Source organism: Aedes albopictus, chromosome 1, assembly GCF_035046485.1.
Source record: "Aedes albopictus strain Foshan chromosome 1, AalbF5, whole genome shotgun sequence".
In the NCBI taxonomy this organism is placed as follows: Eukaryota; Metazoa; Arthropoda; class Insecta; order Diptera; family Culicidae; genus Aedes; species Aedes albopictus.
The window spans coordinates 326,610,946-326,634,777 of NC_085136.1; the positions used below are offsets into that span (position 1 = coordinate 326,610,946).

General features: G+C 39.3%; 2 protein-coding genes across 10 annotated transcripts in view; one reads left to right on the top strand and one right to left on the bottom strand.

Moving 5' to 3' along the window:
* Positions 1 to 23,832, top strand: part of LOC109406392 (uncharacterized) — a 400,264-nt gene that overhangs the window by 100,913 nt on the left and 275,519 nt on the right. The window lies entirely within an intron of this gene.
* LOC109415696 (speckle-type POZ protein) overlaps positions 16,583 to 23,832 on the bottom strand; it is a 40,540-nt gene continuing 33,290 nt past the window's right edge. The window contains exons 1-3 of one of the 4 annotated variants that reach the window (XM_062847306.1): positions 22,641 to 23,776; positions 17,724 to 17,814; positions 16,583 to 17,661 (exon numbers count right to left, since the gene is read on the bottom strand). In XM_062847306.1, coding sequence (XP_062703290.1) covers positions 16,616 to 17,632 — 1,017 coding nt within the window. In that variant the 5' untranslated portion in view covers positions 17,633 to 17,661; positions 17,724 to 17,814; positions 22,641 to 23,776 and the 3' untranslated portion in view covers positions 16,583 to 16,615. Of the gene's footprint in view, positions 17,666 to 17,723; positions 17,815 to 22,640; positions 23,777 to 23,832 lie in introns of those variants that run through there. The other 3 variants (XM_062847304.1, XM_062847308.1, XM_062847307.1) reach the window with 3 other exon arrangements.

A 23,832-nucleotide genomic window follows, 5' to 3' on the forward strand; every position in this document is an offset into this window, starting at 1 on the left:
CAGACAGACAGACAGACAGACAGACAGACAGACAGACAGACAGACAGACAGACAGACAGACAGACAGACAGACAGACAGACAGACAGACAGACAGACAGACAGACAGACAGACAGACAGACAGACAGACAGACAGACAGACAGACAGACAGACAGACAGACAGACAGACAGACAGACAGACAGACAGACAGACAGACAGACAGACAGACAGACAGACAGACAGACAGACAGACAGACAGACAGACAGACAGACAGACAGACAGACAGACAGACAGACAGACAGACAGACAGACAGACAGACAGACAGACAGACAGACAGACAGACAGACAGACAGACAGACAGACAGACAGACAGACAGACAGACAGACAGACAGACAGACAGACAGACAGACAGACAGACAGACAGACAGACAGACAGACAGACAGACAGACAGACAGACAGACAGACAGACAGACAGACAGACAGACAGACAGACAGACAGACAGACAGACAGACAGACAGACAGACAGACAGACAGACAGACAGACAGACAGACAGACAGACAGACAGACAGACAGACAGACAGACAGACAGACAGACAGACAGACAGACAGACAGACAGACAGACACACAGACAGACAGACAGATAAATGATATCTAGTAGTCTTCAGAGTTTCCCTGTTTGCTTCGCCATGTTCGTTGCCAATTCGTTGATAGAAATTGATGGTATTAATATGCGCCATCTTCGGTAATCTTGTGGATGCTATCGACTGGTAATTTTGTACTTGGGGGTTTTCGGCCTCGCAGTCTCCGGTGCAGTCAAAACGATATATATTTTCGATGCCCGACGTTTCGATGGACTATGCCATCTTTCTCAAGGGTTAGAAATATCGTTCTTCGTCTGGTGGTATGAATTGCACATGAATTATAGTCAAATTTTGGACGGACTTCATCAATTTCTATTTTTGTCAGGAAAAACTGGGAAGTTTTGTATGGCGGATCACTACTCTGATCGTCAATAGCATAGTGCAGAAATATCTAATGGCAATCCTGAAGAAATTTTCTAAATGGTTCCTTGATACTTTTTTTTGAAAGAGTACATGTAAAGGAATTCCTGGAGGAATTCTGACTAAAAATTTTGTTGGAGAAATTTCTAAAAATATTCAGAAGAATTTCAGTATACATTTTATTTAGTACACACTTCCCTGGATGTGTGGATATTACATCTTCGGATGAATCTGATGTATTTTCTTGTAGTAATAATTCTCTAGCTTCGGCTCGGAGTATCATAACTTTAGAATCGATTGAATGGGCACTAAATAGCTTTGCTCTTTTCAAATCTCCTGGGGCAGATGGGATTTATCCTATTTTGCTTCAGAAGGGATTTGATTATTTCAAACATGTTTTGAAAAAAATACTTGTTTGCAGTTTTGCTACCGGGTATATTCCCAAATCCTGGCGGGATATTACTTTAAAGTTTATTCCGAAAGTGGGTCGTGCGTCGTATGAAGAAGCAAAGAGTCTTAGACCTATCAGTTTGACCTCTTTTCTTCTGAAATGCTTAGAACGCATTGTCGATCATCACATCCGTGATGTGCATCTGGCCAGTGTGCCTCTTCATGTGAACCAACATGCTTACCAATCTGGAAAGTCCACTGTGAAACTTTTGCTCAAAGTTGTTTACGATATCGAGAGAGCATTCGCTCAAAAGCAATCCTGCTTGGGTGTTTTCTTAGATCGCTGCACATTGGTCGGGCTCCATACAAAGGGGCGGCCAAAACTCTCAAAAAACGAAATTGATATTTTTAAACTTTATTTCACCTTATAACAAAGTTAATGTATTGTACTTTTATGATTCTTAATTAAAAGTATACTAGCTCTTGTATTTCAATGACATTTTCACTGCCAAAGTGGCCTAAGTCATAAAATTGAAAAATGAATTATTCGAAAAAAGTAAAATAATAATATTTTGAGAATGGAATATATGTTTTAAGTTATCCAGCATATGAAAGCTTGTTATTGGACTGTTTGAATGCACGTATGGTGCAAAATTAATATGTCACAAAACTTTTCAAATTTTCGTATATTGTAACTTAGAAAATTTTTTTTTGATTACTTCACCAGCAAAAAATCCTCGGGAGATTCTTGCATTATGACTTTCAGTGATTCTAGCACCAATTTCTCCACTAATTCGTGCAGAAGTTTGTAAAGTATAAAGTAAAGTAGCAAACGTTAAAATAAACGTAAATAAAACCAAACAAAAAGTTGGTATAGAATCAGGAGTTTCAGTAGTATTCCTCCTTATATTTTCCCAGAAATTCCTCCAGCATTTTCTCCAAAAAATCCTCGGATTCAAAAATTTCTCCAGGACCATTTCCTAGGAGTTTCTAGAGCAGTTCCATTGTATTTTTTTTATTTTTTTTTGGTAATAAAATTCTCCAAGTACCCCAAGTACTTGAAAGATACCTCCAGGAACTCTTCCAAAGTTTCCCAACATTTTTTTTTCACCAAGCGTTTACCGAAAAGTGGTCCTAGAGTTCCCCCAGGAATTTCTGCAAAAAAATCCCTGCGATTTTTTCAAAAATACAATTAGATTTTTTACGGGATTTATACTGTAGATTTCCTTGAAAATTTCTTTATGATTTTTTTTTAAATTCCTACAGAAGTTCCTTTAGAAATTTCCACTGACTCGTTCAGTATTTTGAGTTTTCTTTAAAAAATATCAGCAAGGGATTTCTCCAAAAGTGGGTCATGAAAAAAAGTTATTCATAAATTCCTTGAGAAATTCCTTCAGGGATTCCAGCAGAATATCCCACAAAGGTTCTCTTTGGAGATTTGGAGGCTCTCTTTGCGGTTCTAACAGAAATATTTCCTGGAATTCTTTCAAAGATCTCTCCAGAGAATTTTCAGCAGATCTATCTGAAATTGCACAACATATTACTGGAGGAATTCTTAAGGTTTCCTGAATCTCTGAACAGAAGGTTGGAGATTTCTTAAAAAAATCAATTCCTGCAAGAACTACTGGAGATATCTCAGGAGAAATGCTTCGAAGAATTTCTTGTACAACTTCTTAAGATATGAGTGAAAGGCTTGCTATTTTTATTTTTATTTTTCAAACCATAATCTTGGAGGAATTCTTCGTGGAATAACTGAGTAAATGCCATAAGGAAAATATTGTTTTATGGAATCTCTAAAGGAACACTAGGAAGAACAGAAGAATACTCTGCACTACTCCTGGTACACACAGGTACTCCTAGTATTATTTCTTAAAAAACTCATGGAGAAGTTTGAACGAACTCTTAGAAAAAAATAAAATACACAAAAATAAAAATAAAAATAAAACTCTTAGAAAACAAAACTGAAGGCGTCCATAGAGGAATTCCTGCAAGAATCTCTGAGAGAATCTGCGAAGATATCACTGGAAGAATTTATGCCAGAATTTCTAGATGTAATCCTGCAAGAAACTGTAAAGGAATGTTTGCCGGAATGGCATTTTTAAGGAATATTTTGAGGAACACCTTGAGCAATTCCATTGGAGGCCCGCAGAGAAATTCAAAAAGAATTTCATGAGAAAATTCAAGTAGAATTCCATGAGAAATCTCGAAGAAAAAATGCTGGAGGAAATTTTAGCATAATCACTGAGAGTATACCTTCAAAAATTTCTAGAAGAAAATATGTAATTATTACTGAAGCAATCTTTAAAAGAATTGTTTAGAAATTTCTGCAAGAATTCTTGAAGCAAAGCCTGAAGAAACCCGTACCCTAGTTCCAAAAAAAAAGAATCCTTTGAGATATTTATTTAAAAACTGATGAAAAAATTTTAAAAAAAATCCTGGAGGCACAAGTACAAAAGACCTGTCGACATTTTCAAATATTTATGTTCTTTCTCAAGTTCATCCCCATATTTTGATCGACATCCTCAAAGAAGTCAATGGCCAAAATGTAAGCAAAATAAAATATAAGAGAGGCATCAAATAAATTTTGTGTTGTTCGAGTATTATATAGAATCTGTGTAAAGTTTAAGTGAAGTGTAGCAGAAATTCTATCAAATATAATGGAAAAAATGCACAAGAATCTTTTGACGGATTCAAAGGGGAACGATTGATGAAATGAATGGAAATTTCTCTTGGTAGTCTTGTAAACCTTTTTTGATGATTTTTGGTGAAATTCTGTTGGAGTTTGGGTGTATGGCCTACCAAAAACTGCATATTTGAACATTCGATGCTTTTTGTAAACCACGTGGATCAAATTTTTGTCTGCTCCAACTTCCTTTAGTATTTTATTTCCATACAAAAACAAAATAAAATTTGTATGGGGCGTAGCTCCGGGCAAAACTCTTACTTTCCAAAATGTCTACGTCACCCACATTGTTTTTTTTCATACTTCTCCAGAAAATGCGTTAGCTTTTCAAATGGGAAACTGAATTATCTTGACATAGGTATAGCATAGTATAAAAATAGCATAAACACTGCGAGGAAGTTGATTAAAATGATTGACTTCCTCGCTTCCTATTGGATTCGTATACTCAAACAACAAAACAAAGATGGGCTCGGTGGGCTTCGTGGTCTTGCAGTTAGCGGCGTCAATCGTTTAGGTGTTTCGGAAGCCTCGGAGTGCTGGTTCGATTCCCGCTCCAGTCGGGGAAAACTTTTCGTCAATCGAAAAATTCTCCACTGGGCCACTGGGTGTTGTATGTGTCGTCCGACTGAACACTGTACACAGAAAAAAATATTCATGTAAAATTCAGCGAAAAATCATGCACATAAAGGAAATGCTAGAGTTAGTGCATATTTACATGAGATATCATGTAAAATTACGTTACGTTTGTGTAAATTTCCGCTAATAGTCGCGTAAACGGTTGGTGTCCATGATGATTTACGCGATTACGCGATGGTTGGCGGAAATTTACACAATGATAATGTAATTTTACATTATATCTCATGTAAAAGTGCACTAACTCTAGCATTCCCTTTATGTGCATCATTTCTCGTTGAATTTTAATTACATATTTTTTCCCGTGTAGAGGCCGCAAGGTCAAAGACGGTGTAATTGTATTTTTTTTTAAAGATTGGCTTAGAAATACAGTGATAGACATTCGTTTATCAAAGCCAAAAAAATTTCAAAAATGTGTCAGGAAACTCATACAAAAGATTTTATGATAAAACTTTTTTATGCCAGTGATAGTATATCTAGCACTGTTTTATAAAATGTGATACATCACACTTACATATACACTGAAACAAAAACGACGGTAAAAACTCTTCAAATGTCAATTTTTGCCTGAATGTTTAGCCGAATTGTACAATTTTTAGAATTCCATAATAAAAAACTAACCGATTTCTAAAAATATCCAACAAAATCGTTTTGTATGGCGACCTGTATTATAGATCGGCTTGTAAATCATGAATTTGATTGTTTTCGGAAGTGTTGCCGTATTAATTTTACATGTATCTCCTATAAATATGTCATAATATTGTAAATGTTTCCAAATTGAGATTTGATGTATTCATTTTTATCGGAAGTGTTTCAGGAGAATCTAATGAATGTTTCATGACGAGTGCAGGTTGAAAATTTACGAAAAACAATGTTTTTTACAGAAAAAAATCACGTATTTAAATATTGTTTTGATGAAATATGATGGATTCACTTGCATAAATCACAGCTTCTACTACTATTACGTCCTCTCATAGCTCCTAACATCTTCTAGACTGTATTGTGGCTGAAATCACATACATTGGATGGCTCACAATTTGAGAAATGGCACCGAAAGTATTCAAATTTCTAGCATGAACTACTTGTTTCATAATTTTTCAAATTTTTCGTTTTTTTTTTCAAATAAATCATGTTAAAAATGAATGTGGTTCAATACTAAGACTCATTTGTAATGTATTTCTTCGAATTGAATGAAATAAGCCAATTGTTTGACTATATCTTGCATTTTTGTATGAGCATCTGCTTTTAAATAAACAGGGTACAAAAATTCTGACACTTCTTGAAGTTCTTTCACTTAGCAGTCTTCTAACTCATTTGGTAATGCTAGAATCAGACAGAAATACTCCACAGGCATTAGGGCACGTCTTTATTTCAACGCAGAACTATTTATTTTAGCTTCTACCAATCCCATTTTAAGGTTTAACCAACCAAAAACCAATATACTTATTTTTTCATGACATTTTATGTAATGATTTGAACATTTCTAACAATAATTCTGTGCCATATTTCCAGAACTGCTAATGCAGCTTACGTTTGGATGTTTACAGAAATCATTTTTCTTAAATAAATTTGTTTATCATCGCTTCATTAGCATAATAAACGTGCACAGTCCTCACTCCGGAAGCACTGATGATGACAAAGACGCATTTTACGCGCAGCTCGAACGCGAGTACGACCGCTGCCCAAACCACGACGTCAAGATCATCATAGGGGATCTAAACGCTCAGGTAGGCCAGGAGGAGGAATTCAGACCGACGATTGGAAAGTTCAGCGCCCACCAGCTGACGAACGAAAATGGCCTACGCCTCATCGATTTCGCCGCCTCCAAGAACATGGCCATACGTAGCACCTTCTTCCAGCACAGCCTCCCGTATCGTTACACCTGGAGATCACCACAACAAACGGAATCGCAAATCGACCACGTTCTGATTGATGGACGGCACTTCTCCGACATTATCGACGTCAGGACCTATCGTGGCGCTAATATCGACTCCGATCACTACCTGGTGATGGTTAAACTGCGCCCAAAACTCTCCGTTATTAACAACGTACATTACCGGCGGCCGCCCCGGTACGATCTAGAGCGACTGAAGCAACCGAATGTCGCCACCGCATACGCGCAGAATCTCGAGGCAGCGTTGCCGGACGAGGGTGTGCTCGATGTGGCCCCTCTAGAGGACTGCTGGAGTACAATCAAAGCAGCCATCAACAACGCAGCTGAGAGCACTATCGGGTACGTAGAACGGAGTCGACGAAACGATTGGTTCGACGAGGAGTGCAGAGCGGTTCTGGAGGAGAAGGATGCAGCGCGGGCGGTAATGCTGCAGCATGGAACCCGACAGAATGTGGAGCGATACAGACAGAAGCGGAAGCAGCAGACCCGTCTCTTCCGGGAGAAAAAGCGCCGCCTGGAAGAAGCGAAGTGCGAGGAATTGGAACTGCTGTGCCGTTCACAGGAAACACGCAAGTTCTACCAGAAGCTCAACGCATCCCGCAAAGGCTATGTGCCGCAAGCCGAAATCTGCAGGGATAAGGACGGGAGCCTCCTGACGGACAAACGTGAGGTGATCGAAAGGTGGAAGCAGCACTTCGACGAGCACCTGAATGGCGAAGAGAATGTAGGCACGGTGGACCAAGGCAGCGGAGGAAATGACTATGTTGGTGCAGCAGAGGACGGGAACGAACCAACTCCCACGCTGAGGGAAGTTAAGGATGCCATCCACCAGCTCAAAAACAACAAAGCGGCTGGTAAGGACGGTATCGCAGCGGAACTCATCAAGATGGGCCCGGAAAAGTTGGCCACCTGTCTGCACCAGTTAGTTGTCAAGATCTGGGAAACCGAACAGCTACCGGAGGAGTGGAAGGAAGGGATAATCTGTCCCATCCACAAGAAAGGCGACAAGTTAATGTGTGAGAACTTTCGAGCGATCACCATTTTGAATGCCGCCTACAAAGTGCTATCCCAGATCATCTTCCGTCGTCTTTCACCTAAAGTAAATGAGTTCGTGGGAAGTTACCAAGCCGGTTTCATCGACGGCCGGTCGACAACGGACCAGATCTTCACCGTACGGCAAATCCTCCAGAAATGCCGTGAATACCAGGTCCCAACGCATCACCTGTTCATCGACTTCAAAGCGGCATACGACAGTATCGACCGCACAGAGCTATGGAAAATTATGGACGAGAACAGCTTTCCCGGGAAGCTGACTAGACTGATAAGAGCAATGATGGACGGTGTGCAGAACAGCGTAAGGATTTCGGGTGAACTATCCAGTTCATTTGAATCTCGACGGGGACTACGACAAGGTGATGGACTTTCCTGCCTACTATTCAACATCGCCCTGGAAGGTGTTATGCGACGAGCCGGGCTCAACAGCCGGGGTACGATCTTCACGAAATCCAGCCAATTTGTATGTTTTGCGGATGACATGGATATTATTGCTAGGACATTTGGAACGGTGGCAGAACAGTACATCCGCCTGAAACGTGAAGCAGCAAAGGTCGGACTGGTGGTGAATGCGGCTAAGACAAAGTACATGCTGGTAGGTGGGACTGAGCGAGACAGGACAAGCCTTGGCAGCAATGTTACGATAGACGGGGATACTTTCGAGGTGGTAGAAGAATTCGTCTACCTCGGTTCCTTGCTAACGGCTGACAATAACGTGAGCCGTGAAATACGAAGGCGCATCATCAGTGGAAGTCGTGCCTATTATGGGCTCCAGAAGAAACTGCGGTCAAAAAAGATTCACCCCCGCACCAAATGTACCATGTACAAGACGTTAATAAGACCGGTGGTTCTCTACGGGCACGAGACGTGGACGATGCTCGAGGAGGACATGCAAGCACTCGGAGTTTTCGAGCGACGGGTGCTAAAGACGATCTTCGGCGGCGTGCAGGAGAACGGTGTGTGGCGGAGAAGAATGAACCACGAGCTCGCTGCACTTTATGGCGAACCCAGCATCCAGAAGGTAGCCAAAGCCGGAAGGATACGGTGGGCAGGGCATGTTGCAAGAATGCCGGACAACAAACCTGCAAAGTTGGTGTTTGCTAACCATCCGGTTGGTACAAGAAGGCGTGGAGCGCAGAGAGCACGATGGGCGGACCAGGTGGAGCGTGATCTGGCGAGTGTTGGGCGTGACCGACGTTGGAGAGCTGCAGCTGCAAATCGAGTATTATGGCGGCAAATTGTTGATTTAGTATTATCATGAATTTGATGTTAACTAAATAAATGAAATGAATCATCGCTTCTCCTTATCGGGACATTTTTTTTATAAAATTTCTCTGAATTTCACAAAAACATAAACTTTGAAATTATCTTGCTAACACGTCAAAAACTAAATGCCTTGGGGTATATCCTCGAAATATACTCACGAAATTGCAAAAAATCTATTGAAAACAAATTTTTCATTTACCTCGGCTAAACGAATGTCTAGGCAAAAAATGACATTTGAAGAGTTTCTACCCTCGTTTTTGTTTCAGTGTATATGTAAGTGTGATGTATCACATTTTTATAAAACAGTACTAGATATACTATCTCTGACATAAAAAAGTTTTGTCATAAAATCTTTTGTATTAGTTTCCTGACACTTTTTTGAAAATTTTTTGGCCTCGGCTAAACGAATGTCTTCCACTGTATATCCAGATTTTTCCCAGAATTCTTTTGGGTTAATTGCAAGAAATTGATTCGACAATTCCATCGAACATTTCTTTCAATAAGAAATGTCAAGAAAACCAGGAAAAAAAATAAAGGAAGTCCATCCGTAATTCCACAGACTATCTGACCTATCCATAAATTGGTAACACAGTTTTGACACTAGATTTGGATGTCTGTTATATGTGCTGATGCGATTTCGATGAAAATCCAATGGAAAACTGGAAATTATAATAGTATGTCAACAAGTTTGAGTAGAACTGATGATACCGATTGACTAGTTTGGCTAATCCCATAAATAACTTTCTAAAAGATTGTTTGGTGTTCTTTCGGGATTTCTTTTCTGAGAATTGATCTTGGAATTTTTACCACAGATTCTCTCAAAATTTCTACGGGACCTTTTCACGGGGTCTCTGCTGGGGTACCACCCGAGATTTTTTTTACAGACGTTTTCTCAATTTTCTCACTGGATTTCTCCTGGATATCGTTCCAAAACTTATCCAATGTTCTTTAAGGAATTTCTCTAAGTGGTTTTCCGGTAAAGCTTTACAACCATTTCTCTCAGGATTTTTACGAGGTTCTTGCAGAAGTTCGTCCAGGGATGTTTTCTAAAGCGTTTCCGATGTTTTCTTGGGTATTCCTGCGAGTTTTCGTCCGAAGTTTCTCCCAGGATTTCGGGACTCGTCCTTGAATTCCCTTAATGTTTCCTGCCGAGATAACTGCCAGATTTTTTTTCCAAGATGTTCCAGTTTTTCTCAAGATTTATGCCAAACTACCTCTCGAGCTTTTCCAATAGATCTTTGAGAGATTTCTCGCAAGATTTCATATAGATTCCTTCCGATATTTCTCCGGGAATTTCTTACAAGGTAATAAGCAAGTTATCCCAGGAGTTATTGTCTAGATGAGGATAAAGCCCTAAAACTGAATAAGGTTCATTCGATATCAGATAGACTGATTTGTATAGGGTAGCGAGCCACTTGGACAGTGGCCGGTATTTTGGGCAGTTTTCGCTACTACTGAATGATTTCCAAACCATTTGACTTGAAATTTTGTTCACGGCTAGATACTATACGTATGTATCTCACCGCATTCTAAATATTGTGTCAATTGGTTCAAAATTGGCTGAGTTATAGCAGAAGAGTGGCCAAAATAGGTGCCCTGCCGATATAGTTCCACTTCTCTATGTAGTGAAGATAAAGGAAGGAAAGGGACGGGCCAGGGATTGAACCCAGGACCTTCGGCATACGAACCAGACATTTTAGTCACTGGACCACCAATCCCGTCATTTCATCTCATGCCAACTCAAACAAATCAAACCATCATAGCTATCACGAAATAATGATAATATCGAGTTTCCGTCAGGCATTATGTCCACCTACCCCAACGTAATCTGGGGGGTAGTTGATCAGCGGGGTGAAGTTGATCACTATGGGATCCACGGCCTTCAACAGCTGAGGACGCCACAATTCTGGTTCAATGGAAGAACTTTTGACGTACATCAATTGTGTGAAAATATTTGAAGATTTTTATACGGTTTTTATACCAACTGTGAAAGATTTTACATGAAAATATCGCCATCAAGGCCTTGTACATCGGTTATGACTCACGAAACACTTTTATTTATACATGGTAGGCTTATTGAACATAGCTTTGTGTTAAAATTGATGTTAACATACAAGTTTAGCATATTTTTGCGTAAATAAGACGGATTTTTTTTGTAAATTGCCTATATTTAGGCGTTTAATGTGGGTCAATCTGTAATTTACTAAACTTTATTTTATTTTTAACATACAAAATACACTAGCTGTAAGAATCTTTAATAGTTATTCAGATTCAGCTTGATGATGATTTCCAATCTTAGAATACTATGTCATTGGTTGATCAACATCAACATCAAAATGCAGCAGTTTCTTGTAAGAATTTCGTTTGCAGAACTTGAAACAGGTCCACTCAGTACACGTTTTAAAAATATTTGATTGGAGTCATATGCATTGTACCTGATTTTATTTAAAAGAATAGACGAAAAGTGATCAGCTTGCCCCCAGATTACGGTACCTAACACTTGGTATGGTTGAAGCAATAAAAAATCAGGTTTATTTTGAATAACTGGAACGTTTATAGATATTTTTCAGTAGTTTTTTTTTTGTGCAGAGGATAAAAAGAAGTAACATCTCTCTGTTATCAGAGACTTTGATAGTTTATAATATTATTTCTGTGAGGCATTGGCTATTGCTAGTTTTTGCCGTTTCAGTGCGCGTTAATATTTTAGTCAATTCATTTCAGGATTTTGGGGCATTCCCTACCAGGGGTGAAGTCTTTTTCAGGATTTTAAGAGAAATTTCTGGATGATCTGGGTTGATTCCCCTAAGGATTCTGGAAGTCTCTCACTTAGGATCCCACTCAGAATTCTCAGGTACTCCTCTCAGACTTTTTGAAGAATCATACTCAGCATTCTCAGAATTGTGGCGAAATTCCTCTCTGAATACTGGGGGAATATTTCTCAGGATTCTGGTGGAATCTCACACAGGTTTCTAGTGGTATTCTTCTCAGGATTCTGCGTAAGATCCTTTTAAGATTCTGGGGGAATATCACTAAGTATTCGGCGGGTAATCTTACCAAGATTTTATGAAAATTCGGCTTCCTGGGGTAATCCCCGTCAGAATTCTTAGGCAATTTCTCTAAAGATTCTGGGAAATTTGTCACATTATTCTGGAGAAATTCTTGGGATTCTGGACCTATATTTTTCAAGATTTTAGGGCACTTTTTTCAGAATTATTATTTTTTGAAAAATCTCACGAGATTTAGGGCAGAATTCTCGAGAGAAATTTGGATTTTGGAGAATCCCTCGCATAGATTTTATGCTTCCTCTTAGGGTTCGTAACAAATCTTTCTCAGCATTCTACGAGAATCCCAGTGGAATTCTGTTTTCTGGAGCAGTTGCTCCCAGAAATTCCTTTCAGGATTCTGGGAGGATCCCTCTTATAATCAGGGAAAATCCCTGTCAAGATCATGGGAAGATTCTCTTGAGATTTTTGTGTAATAATATAATTTATTCTAGAGAAATCACTCTCAGAGTTCTGGGAGGAGTTTAGAAGAGTCCTTTCACATATTCTGGGGAATGTCTCTCAGGAATCTGCGGTAATTTGTCTATTTTATGTAAGATTACCTCTCACAATAATCCTTCTCAGAATGGTGGAGAAGTCATTTCTAGAAGTTTTCGTAATCCTTTCCAGGGAGAATCCTTATCAGATTTTCGGAAAAATCCCTTTTAGGTTTCTAGATATGTGTTTCTCAAGAATCTGGAAGAACCCCTCTAATGATCCCTCTCAGGATTCTGAGGAACTCCTTACGGAATCCTGGCAGAATTATTCTCAGCATTCTAAAGGATTCAACCCAGGATTTTAGGGGAATTCTGAGAGAATACGTAAAACGATTCTGGAAAAATTCTTCTCAGGATTCTGGGGGAATCCTATCTCACAGAATTCTGTGAGAGTATATCTCAGATTTCTTTGGCAATCCCGCCCAGTATTTTGAGGGAACCTTTCTTCAGGATTCTGGAGTAACTCTTCTAATGGTTCTAAGCTACCCTTTTCAGGATTCTGGGTCATTTATGTTATTTTTTTGGGAAATTCATCTTAGAATTCAAAAAAAAAATTGTGAGAATCTCTCTCAGTATATTCTAGATGTATTTATCTTAAGAATGTGTAAGATCCGCTCTTGGAATTTTAAAAGACACGGACACGTTTAGTACTTCCAGTGAGCTTTTCGCTCTTTGAAGGAAGCACGACACTAGACAACGGACTAGCATGCAACGCCCAGTGGCGCAGCCGAAAACTTTTCCTGACAGCTGCGGCGGGAATCGAACCCGCGCTCCTAGCACGATGCGACTAAATGCTTGGTGACACTAGCCGCACGACCACGAAGCCACAATTGTGGAATTGTTCTTAGGATTCTGGTAGAATTCATCTATGGATTCTGGGATAATCCTATTCAGGATTCTGGAAAAATCCCTCTTAGGGTTCTGAGAAAATCTATCACAGGATTCTGGGAGAATTCCCCTCGGGACTCTGAGACAATCCGTCTCATAGATGTGGAAGAATCTCTCTCAGGATTTTAGGAAAATGCTTAATAAAATTCAGAGAGAATTCCTATCAAGATGCCAGAAGAGTCTTGCTTTCTTTTCTAGATAATATCGGACGCCTTTCAGAATTGCGGAGGAGTCCCTTTAAAGATTTTGGGGGAATTTCTCTCAGCAGTCTGTTATTGCCTGGATGTGGACAAATCCATAAAACTGAATCAACTGAATGATGCTCATTGGATATCTTATGACTAGCGGTTACTATGAACATCTGAATACCCATGATTTGTATATGTCGAGAAGATAGAGGAAGAAAAGGGACGGATCAGGGATTGAACCCAGGACCTTCTGCATACGAACCAGAAACTTTGCCACCAATCCCGCCATTTTATCTCACGTCAACTCAAGCAAGTGAAACCATAACTGTCACGAAATAATGATAATATCGAGTTTCAGTCAGGAATTCTGTCCACCTACCCCAACGTGCTTCGTCTGCTGCCTGCCCTCCTCATATTCTCGGGAATCCCAGTGGGATGGCACGGCGGTGAGTGCGATGGCCTGCCGCGCCACCGAGGGGAAAGTTATTAAATTTTCATCAATAATTTTCCCAGATTCCAAGAACAACCCGCCCGTAACGTGAGGATATTTTGTGTCTTGCCGCGCACTCATGTCTTTGGCAGCTCGTCCCGGAAGGATGTTAAATAACCTGAAATTGAATATCGCCCGCTCACATGCTGCTGCGCTCGCTGGGGCTGGATGGAAGGGCGGCAGCAGCCAGCGAGGAATGAATCATTCCGTTTGGTGGTATTCACTGTAATTGACAGGGCGGGAAACGTGCCCCGCTTTGTCTCGAGGTACGTGTCAAGCGGTATTTCGGTCTATTCCCGGTCTATTGCGGTGTGGTATGACGACATTATGACTTTGCTGCCACATCGCCGCGCCGCCATCGCCGCCATCGATTGCATTGGATTTTAACCGAAGCGGTGTTAAATTTTTATGCGAACCTTTTTGCCTTTCTCGTTTACCAAAAGCGTACTGAATGGCTAAATGTTCACTTAGAAAACGAGTTTTCGGTAGAAGGCGCTCGGAGAGTTGAGACACATATACCGATCAACTCAGATCGACGAATAGAGATGATGTCTGTATGTGTGTATGTGTGTATGTCTGTGCACAAAAAAGTTCATTCCCTTTAAGGCACTTCCCATTGGCCGATTTCACGGATTATAGCTCGAATCGAATCGGAATTTTATCGCATTGTTTGCAATTGAAAACGGTCCAGATCGGTCAAGGCGTTCCGGAGGTATGACCATTTTAGTGATCCAGACCGGCACCGGTGAAACTGGCCGTATATGAAACTGAACCAAGTCCCATTATGCGACACATCAAACTGCACCGATTTGTGATACCACAAAGATGGCGAACCAAAATCCAAGATGGCGGCCCACAACTAGAAGAGGCGGCTGTTTTAAGGAGTTTAAGGCTCTAAAACCATGCAATATGGGTATGTTTGGTATGGGGAAGATGTCCGGGGTTCAAAAATGGGAACCAGAATATTCAAGATGGCGGCCCAAAATCCAAGATGGCGGCTTTTCAATGGAGTTTTAGGCTCCAAAACTATTCAATATGGGTATATTTGGTATGGGAAAGATGATCGGAGTTTAAAAATAACGACCGGAATTCAAGATGGCAGTGGTTTAATGGTGTTTTAGGTTCTAAAATCATGAAATATGGATATATTTGGTATGTAGAAGATGTCCGGAGTTCAAATATGGCGACCGGAATATTCAAGATGGCGATCTAAAATCTGGCGTCCGAAAATTCAAGATGTCGCTTGTTCAATGGTGTCACTTGAATTTGGTTGAAATTGTTTTTCGAAGGCCCTAGAAAGGCACCTTAGGTGGATTGAATCGGGTTTTTATCCATAGCATAGGTACCAATGGGGGTAGCCCCGCATTAATGTTTCATAGCCTTTCGCTCTCGCGCGGATTCGCGTTGCCATTGCCACTTCCATTCCCATGGCTCAAAGGTACACACATTTTTTCCTCGACCGACCGTGGTCGATCGTGGTGCCACATGTCCAAAGGACCTAATCTAACCCCCAGCACGGGCCGAGTTCTTTTCTGCGTGAGTCATAAAATGGTCACGTTAAGAGAATGGTTTGCTGGGTGTGTGGTGCACCACCACCACACACTCAAGCGCTGCTGCTTGCTGCTGATTCATAACGCGAAATCTGTTCAATTCAGCGTGCGGAGCCCTGGGATTGGGAAATAAGAAAGAGAACAGATAGCGCCCAATGCTTTTGTTTTAAGTAGGATAGAAATGGGAACATTGTGCTTAGGATGGGAACGGTCCCCATAGTCGTTCGCACTAGAATATGTGAGCACTTGTTTCGCTGGTAAAGATAAATAACAAATTAAAATATGTTTGAAGTTTTATTGAAACAAATTTCATTGACAGTAATTCAGTTTATTCTTTCTTAATCTGTTGACCATTTATAGGTTTTGATACATCGTTGAGGTTTTTCTGAAAAAAAAACAAAATATTCGTTATTGTTTGTTTTTATTCATCGTTCGCAACATACTTGTATGACGCTAGAGTAACTGATCCCATTGTTGTGGTATTGAAGCAATACTGTTATACTGTGAAAATTGAATGAAAATGATGACTATTGTATATTGTACAGTCTAAAATAAATCAAAGAGAAGTTGTATTCTACAACTATAAAAATTAATACTACAATAATAACCCAGCAAACACACGATCGTTTATGATATCCCTTAGGATGCCAAAGTGGAGGCGATATACGTACACTTTCACACGGGTAAATGGAAGCAGGTACGCATATAGCCTTCACTCCAGCATCCTATGAAACATCATATAAGACTTTGTGTTAGCTGGAAAGAGCAAAGTAGAGCTCGGCAGTTTAGTAAATGAAATGTGCATATGAATTGAGATTTGGTATTTTAATGCTACGATTCTGTGAATTAGGAATTGTTTTATAGCTTCTTATGAACAGTTTCGTCAAAATTAAGCATTAAGCTACAGAAATGTGGTATGTAGCGTTATAAACACTGTGCCCGATATCACAATGATTGGAACAATTACTCTAGCTAAAATTTAATATTCTAATGAGACAGTATGTTGCAGATGGAAAATTACCGTAGCTCCGGTGTAGACTGACTTAATCTTGTATTAATCGTGGTCCTCTTTGTCATCGTGCTCAACATTTTGTTTATCCTTCTGACAAATGTAACTGAGGGAAAACATTTGTACCATACGTTGCCAATCGTCCGTTTTTAGTACCTCCGCTATATTGTTTGTAATGAATACTGTGACACTCCGTTGCAACTGAGCTGCATTACAAAGCGTGGCAAGGGCTTGATATTCCACCGCGGTATGCACCGACACTTTGTTACAGAGCGTCTGCTCACAGAGTGCTTTCAGTCTGCCCAGGTCGTACTTGTCCGCTGCTCTTAGGAGGCTGCCGACCAGGTTTTCAATTTTCGGTGAAGAATCCGAATATATGTAGGTCATCATTTCCTGAACAACTTCGTACTCAAAATCATCAATTTTGATCACATTTTGACTGCTTTCCTGCATGTTTGCTCTTAACATCGCTTCGAATACGGGGCTGTGGGTGGCCAACACGACTTTGTGGGCTCTGATTTGTCTTTCTCCAACCACCACGGTAACATCCGTAAACATTCCGTCTGTCAACATTCTCAATTGGTTAGTAAGGTGACAATCTGGTATAGGGGGAGGATTTTCTTCGAAAATTATATCGCAACGTAATGTCAGCATGTCTTCAGGGAATACTTCGTTGTTCGCGAGAAATGTGTCTGCATTAACACTCATGTCAAATTGTCCGCGGTTCGGTAGGGGCGAATACTTCTGGGGCTTACAGGCCCAGGAAAATGTTTTACAATTGGCATGTCCCATGGCATGTATTCTGTAGCTGAGCTCAATTGAATCTTGCTTAGGCTGGTCATCAACAATCAACATCAAGTAAGCGTCGACGTAGTAATCAGTATCAAAAAATGTTCTGTTTTGAAAGCACAATTTCCACGCGTTACCGTAAATCCAGAACCGTTCGGACTCTACTTTCCAATCTGTCGACCGTGTATAACGTTGCCTATCAAACTTAAATGTCCACGAAACTTTATGAGCTGTATCCGCTACAACTTTAACAGATCCAGCAGAATTTTCCATATTTGCAACGATTGGCACGAAAGTGCAACCTAACTGTTGCAAATACTATATTAGAAGAAGGAAACAAATAACGTTTTATTTGTGTTCATACTTGCTTGTTGATGACAACCCTGTAGATAGCAAAAGCTAGGCAAAAGCTTAAAGGTATTGACGAAGGTTATCACGGGAACGCTACGATGAAACTGTAAATGAAAAATAAAATAATAGTGACTACAAATTTGTTATTTCTATTGGTTGAAATATGCTCTTCACGCGGAAAATTTTATGACATCTCGAAAAGTGTGGCAGTATCGTATGCGTGATAATGTTTGCACCATCGTACAAATAAGGTACCCATATCATCTGTACACACAATGTCTTGGTTTTTATTGCATGCACGTAAGCTCTAACTCATATCACAGTAGGTTGCGGGTAAAAAAATCCGATTTCTTAAGTTTAAAATTTGCACCATGAAGGGGTAGCAGCGGTAGTCGGGACTTGTCCACGCGCAAATGTTAAAAAGACATTTCAGGAGTGTTCAGGAGAATCGTAAAACAGTCTTAGACCGAAAAAAAGCAAGGGCAACTATTCCCGAAGGTGTCCACTGGTCGTCCAAGGTTAACATGGATTAAGAAAGCTGTCGCTGCCACCAAAAATAAGATTTGAGTGAACTATATGCGCTCAATGAGAAAAATGGCAAAGAAACGCGAAATCAGCGACTTAACGGCATGGCATATCGAAAAGGAAAATTACGGTGGCCTTTATGATCCTTCGACCATAGAAAAAAAACTTACATTATTACCAATGGCATCCAGGAGCTACGAGTAGCGCCATATAAGAAAGTCTTGAATTTGCCCGAACGCAACCTCCGTTTTTTTCGATTTCCGAAAAACTATCGATCCGTACCAAATTCCAGAATCAATAGTTATTATAACTTTTGTTTGTGTGTCAATGTCTACACCATTAGGCAATGTCAAAATAAAAAAATAAATTCAAAAATTGTTGATCATGACTTTGACACTACCACGGATACTTTTCGACATTTGCGCGTGGACAAATCACGAGCTAGGTTGCCAATCAGTCATTATGCAAGTGTTAAACTAAGAAAACTTTTTATTCACAGCCTACTATGATATGAGTTATAGCTTAAATGCCTGCAAATAAAACCAATACATTGTCTTCACAAGTAAAACTGGAATTTTATTTAACGATGGTGCAAACATTATCACGCATACGGTACGTGTATCAGATAGGGTGGGGCGGGGCAAGATGGGTCACCATAACTTTCTAAATACAAATCGTAGAAGTGCAAATTTTCGGTAATACCAATCCGTGTGGTCAATTATGAATTTCAAATAACTCGTTTGATCGCCTTCCAGGTAGCAATTGTTCTTCCTCTCAGTGTAGGTAAACTCACACTCAAAGCACGCTCATGAACCGCTCCTGCGTGAGCAAACTCGCACGCGATTCTGAATCGTTTTCTCACGTGCGAGAATTTCATGCAAAATCTCGCACTCACGAGTCAAGCGCCGAAATCTCATTCGCTTGTAAAACGAATCCAAATACATTTGAACTGCAATCAATGTTGTTGTAGGCTAGATTTGCTTTTGTTTTATCATACAATCCTAAAAACTTCGATGTAAACATTAAGAACACCAAGAAATAAAGGAATGAGTGAAATCATGTGCCAACTCATGCATGATTTTTTCGGCGGTGAGTTTGGCGTGATACAACTCAACCATGAGATTTGAGAATTTGAGTTTTTACCAACACTGCTTCCTCTACAAGTGGTTGGGTAAGCGATGCCTGTACGATAGGCAAACAGATTCAAACAATAAACAAATCGCTTTCGCTCTTCGTACATATGTACAACAGAGATGGTTATATTTTCGGTTTAGGGGAAGATGATATAGATCGATGAGATTAGAATTGAACCTTATGACAACTAAGTTGCCGGGTCATTAATTGGCTCGGTAGCTTAGTTGGTAAAGCACTTGTCTAGCGAATAAGGGTCGTGAGTTCAAATCTCAACTGAGCTGTGGATTTTTTTTCCAATATAACCAATAATTTACCCATCTGTACATATTTACGTTGAGTTATTTGAAATTCACAAATCGTATTGGTTTGTTTTCGTCCGCTACTCTAATACACTAGTTAGTTATGCTAAAAGTCCATAAAAAAATCATTAAATACACAATATGATGTTAAACAAGCAGCTTTAAAAAGTGACCGATTTTGCGTCGTCAAAAAAGTGCGGGGCAAGATGGGTCACATTTTAAGTAATTCACATTTTCTCAACGAAAAACGTCAAAATATAAGATTTGTTGTAAACATTTTATAAACTTATTTGGAATATAAAAAAAACTTTACGATTTGAGTGGTCCTAAGGCGACTTGAAAATCGATGTTTTTACTAAAAAAATATCATAATTTTATGTTATAATTTTGAGCGTTCATTCCGCTTGATTGAAGTCATTTATGAGATAGTCTTGTAATAAAAAATAAATAACTTTTGAATGCTCCAAAAACACGTTCAAAATTGAAGGTGACCCATCCATTATATGGAGATTATATGGAATGTATCGCATAAGAAAAATGGCTAAAACCATTTTATTTTTTATTTCCAATAAGAGTGAATAATTTTTCAACCAATGCCCCAAACTTTTGTATATCCATGAAAACATGAGTAATGCGCCCGAAAATGGCACTGACCCATCTTGCCCCACCTTACCCTATAGACAAATAGCGTGACAGAGAGAGAGAGGGGGGGGGGAGATCGGAGTCTATGAATCTCGAAAAATGATGGACGTAATAAATGAATCTGCCCCAAGCAATACATATGTATCTTCGAATATACAGGGGGTGGCCAAAATGTTTGGGATAGGCAACTTTTTGTCTCCCACAAAAAAATTAAACATGCTGTAACTTTTCATAGAATGCATCAAAAAATCTCAAATTTTGATTGTTTATCAATCTGTTATATGTGTATCATTGGTACAAATTTGGGCTCGATTGAACAATTTTTCGTGAAGTTAGATCTATTCGGGTAAAACTCATTTTTGAGCTGTCATATCTCGGAAACCAGAGAACCGAATTGAATGAATTTTTTAACGTTTATCAACAATATATTGATCCTTAATACAACATTATGAATTGTAATATTTTCTCACGGCGAATTAAGTTATACCGGGTCGAAATTTTTACCCATATAGAGAAAAATTAGTCAAATTTACAGTACCACACAAAAATTACTAAATGTGTTCTTCCTTTAATCTAAAAAGGCTCTAATACATCTGATTATAGGAAACTTGTGAACAGAAGCGGAAAATCTTTAGACATCACCACTAAAATTCATTGACATTAACGTAAAAAAATACATTTTTTCGAGAAAAATCCAAAAAAGTGTCAATCCATGATAACTTTTTTCAACGTTCGAAAAGGATCTATGTTTCAATAGTTTGTGAAGCATTTGTATATTGTTAGTGTACGTTCAAATTTTTGTTCAATTCGGTTCACTGGTTTCCGAGATATGACAGCTCAAAAATGAGTTGTCTAAAAAATAGTGTTTTACCCGAACGGTTCTAACTTTGCGAAAGATTAATCAATCGAGCCCAAATTTGTACCAATGATGCACATATAATAGGTTGACAAACAGACAAAATTTGAGATTTTTTGATGCACTCTATGAAAAGTTATAGCATGTTGAACTTTTTTGTGAAAGAAAAAAAGTTGATGATCCCAAACATTTTGGCCATCCCTTGAACATATGACCAAAAACTTAAGCAATGGCATTTACGATTCTTATGATAAAAAAATCCGATGTTGTGAAAGCTCTTGGAAATGTTAAGGACATATATGAGTGAATCCATAATGGCTGCCTTGCAAATACCGAGAGCACGGATTTTGTTATCCAAAAATGTTACCTATTGGTTGCTCACTTGTAGTAAACATAGAGTAGCATTTTCAATTTTGTGCGTGTTGTGGATGACGAGATCAGTGCTCTTGAAAATCCGAATCGAGAATGTACCTGGATGCACACAAATTTCAACTTAAAGTGAGGAGTTCGTCAAATGTTATTGCTTGTTGTGTTTCTCACGTCTACTCACACTCAAAAAGCACTCACGAGTTCGATTCCCATACAAATAAAGACTCCTCTACCTGAAATTAACATCAAATATGAATACAAATGAAAAACTATTCTAAACAAAATAATTTCTCAGCCAAACTGTACCGGCGTGATCGCCGATTCATGCGCAATCATAATCATCTCAGCGATGCGATTGTAATAATTGATGTTAAATCCCATACATTCCGAAATAGAAAATTGCCTTCTTCGATTCGTAGGCTGTTCTTAAGGATTCTGGATGATTTTCAGAAGGCCATTGGGCTGAAGGTCATTAGGTCGAATGGATATTAGGACGAACGGACATAAGGCCTGAAGGTCATCAAGCCATCTTTATCACATAGGTTGTACTTTTAGGCGCTTATATTGTAAATTGTATTGTATTTTTTGTGTAACACTGCAATGTAGTATATTGGCGATTTTGCAGCTAGCTCTATAGGAGAGTTACTCGTTTTTAAATAACACGTTGCCCTTTCAAGTAGCGTTCGGCTAAATGTCCTTCATGATAATTGAATTTTATTGGCTTTTCTCGGTGAACGTAATACTACTCAAAGAAGGAGGGAGTAACGAAAGTAAAGTGATTGTGTTGTTCAATTATGGCCCACTGTTAATTTTCAACTTCTATTCAGTTTCTCTCGTCGCAAACTTGCGATTTTATCCACCGTTTCTTTCATTACTTTCGTTACTCCCTCCTTCTTTGAGTAGTATTACGTTCACCGAGAAAAGCCAATAATATTCAATTATCATTAAGTCATGCGGTGATTAAACCAAGAAAGTAAATGTCGTTCAGATTAACAATTTGTCCTAATTACCCAGCATCAGAATTCTGTTAAAATGACCATATGAACACGATTACTACTAACGGGTAAGGATGAACCGGTTCAGGTGGCATCTTCTGCTTGCTTACCTTGCTGGTAGTTGCTTGTCAATTTCCACACTTCGACCCCACACTCAACTTCACAAACTTCCACTTCTTTTTGATCTGTTCTATCTAGCTCATTCAGTTATATGTAATATAAAAAAATATCCGGAATACGGATAAGGGCTTTCAAGAAAGAACAAACTCGGCTGAAGGCCTGGTAAAGACTGAATTTGATTACGTTGACGATCGCAATGGTAATGCTTTGTCCTTTTAGAATCTGGACGGACAAAATCACGTATATCTCAGGGATGGAATAACAAACATAAAAGGTGAAGCCCTCAAAACAAAGATTATTTGTTGTACTTCCATGAAGAAATGTCATTAAAATTATTAGATTTTATTTTTCACACATTTTCTCATATTTTCCGTGTTAACCTCCTTAAAATTTGCACAACGGTGGTAAATTTTAGCATCAACCCCTTCGGCATGATAGTCCAGCAGTCATGTCATCTATGCACTGCCCTGAGTGCCTCAACTAGTCTGATTAGGATTCCGAAGAAACATTGCCAAACATTTTTCTTACAACGAAATTAGGGGCAATTCAGTGAATTGAGAAGACGCAAAATTTGAGTGTTTTGCCTTTCTCGTACACCAAAGTGTACTGAAAGGCTATATGTTGGCTCAAAAAACGAATTTTCGATAGAAGGCTCCCAGAGTCAAGTCATATATACCATTGAACTCAGTTCGACGAATTGAGATGATGTCTGTATGAGTGTATGTATGTATGTATGTATGTCTGTACGCAAAATAAGCTCACTCACTTTTAGGAAAATTCCCATTGGCCGATTTTTCGGATTATAGCTCGAATCGAACCGTGTTTTTACCATATTGCTTGCCATTGAAAATAGTCCGCATCGGTCAAGGCGTTCCGGAGTTGTGGCCATTTCAGCGACCGGGACCAGCTCCGGTAAAAGTGGCCGTATATAAAACTGAACCAAGCCCCATCATGCGACACATCAAACTGCGGCGATTGTTGTAACCTTTAGCATGGTTGACAAATTTTGTGCGGAAAACAACACTGGAAACCAGAAATTCCACGAAGTCGGCCCGAAATTCAAGATGGCGGCTCCAAATTCAATATGGCGGCTGTTTAATAGAGTTTTAGGCTCTAAATCATGCAATATTGGTATATTTGATATGTGGAGTCCAGAAATGACGACGAAAATTACCAAGATGG